General features: G+C 42.5%; 1 protein-coding gene across 1 annotated transcript in view; it reads right to left on the bottom strand.

Moving 5' to 3' along the window:
- Positions 1 to 6,075: 6,075 nt before the first annotated feature.
- The window catches only part of oprl1 (opiate receptor-like 1), a 167,820-nt gene continuing 164,871 nt past the window's right edge, over positions 6,076 to 9,024 (bottom strand). Inside the window, exon 6 of the mRNA XM_033629727.2 lies at positions 6,076 to 8,428. Within this exon, the coding sequence (XP_033485618.1) occupies positions 7,884 to 8,428 (545 nt within the window). The 3' untranslated portion in view covers positions 6,076 to 7,883. The remainder of the gene's footprint in view (positions 8,429 to 9,024) is intronic.

The raw sequence follows: 9,024 nt of genomic DNA, 5'->3' as shown, positions 1-9,024 counted from the left end.
AAAAGCAAGTGGTTATATAATTGTAGTATGCTACCAAAAGTTTAATTTGTATTTGCAATGTTAAGTTACATAATGAAAAAAATCGATACTGTGAAGATGTGATACTGCTACACAAAAATATTGCGATACTATGTTGTATCTGTGTTTTCCTCCACCACTAAACAACAGTTTGATTCGTTCAACCCTAAATGATTGTATTTATTGTTTTAGGAGAGTCTGTTTCTTGCTCCGGCTTCCTCCCACAGTCCAAAGACAAGCAGGTTAATTGGTGCCTCTAAATTGTCCGTAGGTGTGAATGTGAGTGTGAATGGTTGTCTGTCTCTATGTGTCAGCCCTGTGATAGTCTGGTGACCTGTCCTGGGTGAACCCTGCCTCAGCTGGGATCGGCCCCAGCCCCGCAGCGACCTCGACAGGATAAGCAGTTATGGAAAATTAATGAATGAACTAACTGACTGCATCGGGATGTGTACCAAATGATTTAATTAATCCCATTTAATCCTTTTAGAATCCATCCAACAAACAATAGACAATAAAAGGAGTCGTACATGGCCATCATTTATTATTCATTTCATATGCAGAGAAAAATATACAATTTAAAATTCAAGCTTCAGCAAAAAAGTCTCTATGCATTGACAACAAGCCAGCTAGCATGGTAGTCCAGTCCGCCATCTGCAGAACAGGAACAAGTTTATGTAGCTACAGCCAGAGTCATGGGATACAAACAGCTCTGTCACCTGACCCCGACCAATCACAACCCATATTCAAATCCCTTTAGTCATAGTAAATTGTACCTAGCATCAGTTTTCATTTCAACTGTTATAACTACATCATTTTTAAGTATTGAGCTGATGCTCTGAACTAGTGCCGACCCTTATGTCAGATAAGAAGTGTGGAAACTACTTTTTGTGATCGCAGCCAAATTGTGTGAGCGGATTTGTGGTTGAAAAAACGGCGAGGAGAGGTTTAAAAGTGGGGCAACAACAGAAACATTTTCTTTAATTTTCGAGCCCTAAGAGCTGTTTCATATCATAACTCAGGCAGTGAGCAGAATGCAGTCCACAAGTAATACATAGATACATACCAGACAGTCTCCCGCACAGCAAAAAAACACTAATGCGACACTGTTTTTCTCTTTTGATAGCAATAATAGTAATAACAATAACATCAACACTGAATGTTTTTTTTCTTCCTAGATTTGGATTTTCAACAAGTTTTTTGTTTGACATTCATGTGGTCTGTAAAATGTAAACGAATGAAAGGAATCTCCCTGCGTTCGGATGCACGGAGGTAACAATACGTACCATTACGGCTGGCGAGAAGTAGATCTTATTTATACACCAAGAATAACGAGAGAAAGAGGTCAGACGTTAAATGATGATCAGAATCATGTTTTATACTTTTACATAAGTGTAATATTCAAACAGAATGTTCATACAGAGCTAACAGACAGTATAATAATGCTCACTCTGCAGTGTCTCACAGAAGGATTTCGCCCTCTTGGAGTCCTCTTTATGTAGATTTGTGCTACAAAAAAAACACCAAACAGTAATACAAAATATTGTCGCGTCTTCAGTTTAACAGTGACGTTTAAGCACAAAGAGCCTCACAGCTGCGTTATAGCACGTCTCCATAAAGGTGAATCACGTCGAAGCCAGTGTCCTTGATGCTCCGGCCATTTTTCCTACACAAAGTCTGCTAGGTTGTACAAAAGACGACCAGTATTCATAAAGCTACCTCAGAACGGATTGGATCATCAAGGTTAGAAAGGCAGAAAGGGGCATGGCAAAGACGTAGAGCTCAGAGAATGTATGACATTTGATGTGGTAAAGAGAGAAGCCTCACAAAGACAGACTATATATTAAAAAACCTTGGTCACTTCTCTTTTAACAATTTAAAGATCCTGTACACGCAGTAGCCCACTCACCACCGACCCACGGCCCATGATTCACAACTTAATTCACTTCACTTTGAGTTGTAAAACTTCAACAGTGAGCTGAAAGGAAAGTTAGGATACTACTGAACACTTTGAAAGTGATGATGAACTGAGATCAATACTGTGAGATCCAGTGGTGAGTTATTAATGGTAGAACACAATAGCTGTGGTATCTGATATTAAGCCACCCGACCTGTATTAGTTACAGCTTTCTATAAACACAGTGTTTACTGTTGTTCTCGGTGTTAAATTCACATGGTGTAAAAGTTCCGCTCACGTTACTGAAGATGCAACAGAAATCCCACTTTATATCATAATGTCCTCTGGAGGCAAAGGGCTCCCAAATGTTCCACATGGAGGACACTGCAGAGTGTTATAGACTCTTTTCGGTCCGATGTCACGATGACAACAGTTTGTTAGCTGGTGGCAAAACCTGACTCTCCCCCACAGGGCTGTAGGCTCCATAGGAGTGTTAAAATGTGTTTGTCTTGTTGTGTTATTGGGAGCCAGAATAGAAGGAGTCATGGCTCAAAACCAGCCGCCACTGCCCGTCAACAAAAACAACTATGGTTAAATGTGATAAGACCAAAGGACTGGACGGAGGCCATCATCAAAAATGCTCACATGTGCAGCGCACACTTCATATCAGGTTAGGGAAAAAGTATTTCCTGTTGTAGGGATGAATAACGTTATGTGTATTAAGGGTTATCATGTCCACCTCATCAGAAACTGGGGAGGGATTAAGAGGAATATTGGATTTCTCTGGAACACTAACTTTTTAGCACATTAGCTAACATTAGCTTCCATAGTAAAACAAACAAGTGTGGTCCTCCTTTGTAAGATTGGCTTCCTGTGACATCATCCATCCATTGAGTGAGAGCATACGGGTTGGCCAGTCTGGTCCTGTTGGTCAGTGTTTACTTATTCAAGTAACACTGGCGGTCCCGGAGAGTGAGTGACCTGACATGGTGCGTTGGTAAATTCAGTCTGACGCTCTACACTAAAATGAGAGCCCTGTTGGTGGAAGAAACGCAGCGTTATATTTCTACATGAATGAACCAACGGTTAAGTTAATCACACATTCACTCCGCTCGGCGCTCTGCTGCTCCGTCTCCACAGACAGAGTGTCCACAGTGCGCTTTGACACTCTGAGAATGCGCTGCTCTGGATAACCGAACTGTATGGTACAGCGCTCCGAATTTACGAACGGTCCAGTTAGTGCCAGAGTGTGCTGTGACACCCAGAATGAGTATTTCTGAACACACCACTCATGTCATCTTCCTCCATTGTCTGAAACAAGCCAACAGAACTCACCAGCTTGCATTAGCTAATGTCTGTGGAGAGTTGTTTTGCCTCCAGCTAAGCCCCACTCACCAGAACATGTTTACTAATAGTAAGAGGTTCTATTAGGTTTTCAATGACCTGTTACCACGAGGAAAAAGAGAGGCTGAGTTGAAATCACTATCCGATTGTTCAAAGTGCCTATCTTGTCAGTTTCAGCAATTGTAAGGTGAATTTGACGAACATGAGTGGACAGAATGGAGCATTTTCTGTGGCTATGATATAATCCCCTTTTTACTGATACATTTTTGGTTTCCATATCCATCATCTGCATTTACATTTTAGCAAGTGAGCGTTACTTTTGCATGCCACGAATGTAAGTCAAGGTGACAGCTCTCACTTTAATTGTTTGAAAGTTTAAGAAAGAAGCAGAGAGAAAAACTTCCACTTCCCAAAAATGCCAACAGAGGTAATGACACTAGATTTGGTGCCTTAATTTAAGACTAGAGACAGCCAACCGGGTAAAACTCAAAGCTGAATTGTTCTCCGGCCCGATGGCTCCTGTCCTCAGAGGCTTTATGAATACAGGTCTGAACGAGTATAAACTAACAGCGAAGCACCAGTTAAAAACTAGAACACATTTTATCCAGCCAGAGAGCGAGCTTCAGTTAACAGACTTCACTTGATATTTAAGGCAATGTAAGTTCATAGAATTGTTCCTCTCAAACAAAAAAAGACAGAATCACTAAAATAAAAAGATTCACATGTGCTGCAAAGAGTAACTGCAGCAAACTAACTGGTTTGAACTTAAAGCAAAACCACCAGCAGCAACAATGCACAACCCTTCATGACAGCACATGGACTTCACCTGCTGTCATGGAGGAATGAAAAAGAAGTGAAAAGAGAGACACATTTTATCTTTTGGATTTAAAATACAGACATCTAAACCAATCAAAAAAGGTAACAAACTATATGAAGAGACACAAATGTAAAATTAAAGGGGACACCAACCCTAAAACAGAATCCACGTTAATCATAAAGCCCGGACAGTTTAACCTTTGACACAAAACTATCAGAGCAGTGGGAATAAGTGTGTACCTTCAAAAATGAAACCTCAAGCTTCACAAAGGTTCCAGAAATGTTATGTAATTGTTCTCTCTTTTAGATACAGCAGACCCAAAGTGGAGAAAGAAAAGTGTCTGGACAGAGGCTCCACTGATTGTTCACGAGAACCTGATTTTATTCCAGGACGGATGACAAAAACTAATTTTTAAATGTTTAGATTGAGCTATGATAGAGAAAATTTAAAGTTCAAATTTAAAAAAGACACATTTTCAATTACGAACATATATACATGTCTGTCATTCTTGTCAGAGTGCCAAATAAGTGTCCCGGGGGATGTCCAGAAGTTGGAGGACTGTATCGGTTATAATGGTGTCAGTATAATTTCCCAAACTGTCCAGGAACATGACAATACCTGACATGGTTTCTGTTTCAGCGTTGATTTCCACTTTAAGACACTAAGAAGAGAGAGAGCCCCTTTGTCCCTTGGAGTGGGGTCAGAGCACTGTGACCCCGACCTCCTGCTTTGCCACTGTGGTGCTGGGAGTTGAAATAACTCACTCGTTACACCCCTACCCGACCCCACCCAGTGGAAATGTCCCAACCTCAAAATATGTCAAACCCAGAGTTCAACACCAACACTCCCAAACCCCAAACCCACCCCGACCCTGAACCCATCACCTCTGATTCCTGAACCAGCCTGGAAAACACAGCACTCCCAGATCCCATTTTCAAAACATCTGTGATTATGCTGCCTCTGTCATGTTCAATTTGCTTTTATCCAAAATGATTCATTATCTTGGGAGGTGTCACAGGGAATTCAAACACAAGCTGCAGGCATGCTGAAAGTATTTAAACAGGATGTCTCGGATGGTACTGTCCTCCAAGTTAATTATATTATATTCGACCTGTCCAGGGCTAAATTATTTCAGCCGAATCAGATTTGGACATTGAGCTCATGTGATAATATCTGTCTTCTGGTTATATTTCAGCCAGAAAAGAATTAGTATTTTTATGGAAGCAAACATCTGCTCCTTAAACACTTCTTTTTTTGTTTTTACTCAAACAATAAAACCCATTTCAGACCAAAGATGATGAGACGAGTTGAAACAGGCAGCTACTTGCAATGTGCCGTTATGCAACATTCTAAAATCCTCCCAGTTCACACCAATGCAACTGTGTATCACCTCTGTGCAACAACTCTCTGTGCTTCTGTTCTGATTTGCAGCTTGGCTGAATATAATTTGTAGCTTCTTAAAACATGAATGAGGATAGTGATAGTGAGATAAAGGCTACAGATGCATTCATAGTGGTGATGAAATGGTGCAAAACTAACGAGCATCATATGGACTGTACTTATAATCACTACGCCCCAATGATATAAGTAAGCAGCGCCAATTATTCAGTAAGTGAGTAATCAGCGAGCAGCAATGACCCATCGTCTCACACCAGCACACCGTGAGGACGGAAACACCTGCTGCAGCACGCGAACACGCCGTCTGTGGTCATTTTGACTTGATCAGCAGACTTTACTACAAGCTGATTGGCTGTTGAAACAGGTGACGAGTTTTATGTTCTAAAACCAGTCGCCAGCAATTTGACCAGCAGAGATGCAGGTGACACCATCAGCTGAGTTGAGTCGAGCTCAGACCAGCCAGTTCACACCGCTGCAACGTTCTAAAACAGTCTTGTCACAAATCTTTGATCTGAAATGGGCTTAATAATAAAAACTAGAATCAGTAAGCAGGATCAGATCTGAATGAGGCAGCCTGACTCATCATCAATAAAGATTGCAAACATTTTTTTTTTGTCTTTTTTCTTTCTTCAACTAACTGTGGAAAAGTTGGCCTAAAGGTCTAACTGTGATGTAGTGTTTGACATCGGGTTAATGTGTATTTCCTTACAATATATTCTATAATTCTTAACGTCCACAAGAGACGTCTGGTCCAACGGTACCATCACAGATGTTTTGTAAATACCACCTGTTATGCATGTTTCAGAATACAAGGATTGATTTTAAAGTCATCACTAGTAACCGCTCAACTATCCTACACATTTCTGCATTCCAGATGTCTTTCATTGCATCATACAAACCAACAATCTGAAACAGCCTTTACAAATCTTTCAAGTCCGAGCTGCTAATTTTATCGTCTCTGGACACTAATTGACGTTTCAGGCACTGTCATTCATTTTGTGTCCTAAAACACATTAAGAAGAAAAGGGGTTAACACCCAGGCTAGGCTTGTCCCAAACACTGATTATCTTGTTGAGTTTTTGCTGTTCTTACAGGTTACAATCTCACAAGCTCCTCCCCCCACCCCCCACCCTAAACTCTAATTTTCCAACACCCCATAGGTGATCATAGAAAGTTTCAAAAATCACAAAAACTCTAAGAAACGTGTTTGAGGACGGGTTTCTCAGGCTTATTTTGCTTCAGAACACATTGAGAAATGTTGCTCCTACAAGAAATAACATTCATGTGACCCGCTCTGGGCCCGTAGACACAGTTTAAGAAATATTGTTCAAGAGTTGCGTGTTGCACGTTGTTCTTCTCCTCATGCCAGCTATTGTTCGCAGATACTACATCCAACTTTCTGTCCACAGGCTGATATATCACATTATACTTTGTGCGCCCATTTGCGTCCTTATAAGGGCTCAGCAGCATTTTACCATCATATAAACTGATTCTTACAGAAACCATCACAACAAAGACCCCATAGTTGGATCACTGGACACACAGGGCGTTTTGTCCACCACTTATGACATATAGTTATTTAGTCTGAAACATCAACTGATAAAGTTACAATAAACTGTGGTGAAAGTGTTTATTCTCTGTTTCACACTTCCAGAAAGCTTTACTCATCCTTGGCAAGTCTTCAGTCCGTGGACTGCCAGATAGCCATGGTCCATGTTTCTAATGTTTATAATCTTTCTACAGGCACCAAAGCCTGGTGTTCTTTTTTTATTTTGGTATCTGCACTCCTTCTATTAATCCCATGCTGTTTATATGCTCTCTCCAACTGTCTAGCCCCAACCCCTGCCTTCTCATACCCAAGTACAGAGGCATCTTTCCAGAGATGCAGCGTCTGGGTTCCGGCCTCAGTTGGCAGATGCAGTTCCTGTTGGTGAGGCTGTTGTTTTTGGAGCTGCAATAAATGTCAAATAATGCTGTCACCTCTTTTGTGTTTACGTGCTTCCAATACAAGTCGGATACATTCCAAAATAGCTCACCGCCTCAATGGAGTTATGGCCAGAGTCATTCCAACACCAGGATCCACAATGGTTTGAGCCACTCCAATACTGGAACCATCTCCTACCCAGATGTTCACCATCATTACCACCCAAGCTTACAATGAATCCCACTGACCTCTGCCCATATACCCTACATTTGTCATCCCCATCCATATTCCTAAATTCTTTTCCTTTCAACCCCATCCTCCTCATCACCCTCCCCCCCACCCCATGCCAGTCTTCTAGTTGGGGGGCGGGGGGGCTCGTGCCGCTAGAGAGCTGTTATTTGAGTCAATTCTGTGTTGGAGTTCCCTGTCCCCTGGTTCTCTCCCCTCTGCTGGGGGTCCACCCCCACCAAGGGGAGCTCCACGCCTAGTCATGCTGGATTAGGCGTCCCTCCTCCGGGCCCCCCGCCATCAGCCTTGCAGCTGTAAGCAGCAGCCACCTCCCTAGCGATGCTCCTCATCCTGCCCGACTGCTGGGTGTCAAGGCGGAACGGCGACGGGTTGCAGAACTCACGGAAGCAGCGCTTGAAGTTCTCATCCAGGAAGGCGTAGAGCACGGGATTCAAGCTGCTGTTGACGTAGCCCAGCGCGATGCAGAAGTGCATCAGGACCAGCGTGGACAAGCTGCTCAGGATGAAGCCCAGCGACTGAGCCAGGACCATGATCTGGATGGGGGTCCAACAGACGACGAATGCTGCCACCACCACCAGGACCATCCTGGTGATGCGCCGCAGGTTGCGGTCCTTTTCCTTGGAGCCGGACAGGATGCGAACGCTGCGCAGGCGCTTGACCATCAGGCTGTAGCAGATGCTGATGATAGCGACGGGGATGAGAAAGGAGAAGAGGAAGACGCAGGTGCCGAAGACAGGATCCCAGTGACTCCTTGGTTCAGGTAAAACCACAATGCATTCAACGCCTAGATGCATTGCAGAGGAGAAAGAGAAGAGGAGAGACAAGAAGAAAAAGTTAAGTATGAAGTGAGAAAAAAATGGAAGACAAGACTTTTTGGATCTAAGAACAGAGGGATGTCGTTTGCTGTAAAGCCCTCTGAGGCAAATTGTGATTTGTGATATTGGGCTTTGTGAATAAAATCAAATTGAAATGAACAGGTAGGTTATGCCCTTGCAGCAACGAAGTAGGTCCTGAATGTCTTTAGCCTAAGTTCACGTGAAGACTGGAGGAAGGTAGAAACTGCTTGTCTAGAAAATGCGGATTCTAGCCACAAACTCCCTTTACTGGGGATGCACGATATTGGATTTTTTTGCAGACGTCCGATATGCTGATACCTAACAACTCATTTGGCCAATAACCGATATCTATATATCCACTTTTTTCACACTTCACTTCAGTGATCATCAAGTCTCTCCTATAGTGGAATTAACATCATATTATGCATGCAGACGGTCCACCAGCAGATGAAGACATGAATTACACTGATTTATCTTAAAGCCGATATTGGCCAATATCAATGACATGCCGGTATGATCACTGTTAACTGTTAGTTCTGTTAGC

This window comes from Epinephelus lanceolatus, chromosome 8 (genome assembly GCF_041903045.1).
Source record: "Epinephelus lanceolatus isolate andai-2023 chromosome 8, ASM4190304v1, whole genome shotgun sequence".
Lineage (NCBI taxonomy): Eukaryota > Metazoa > Chordata > Actinopteri > Perciformes > Serranidae > Epinephelus > Epinephelus lanceolatus.
This window is presented reverse-complemented; position numbering and strand designations above follow the sequence as displayed.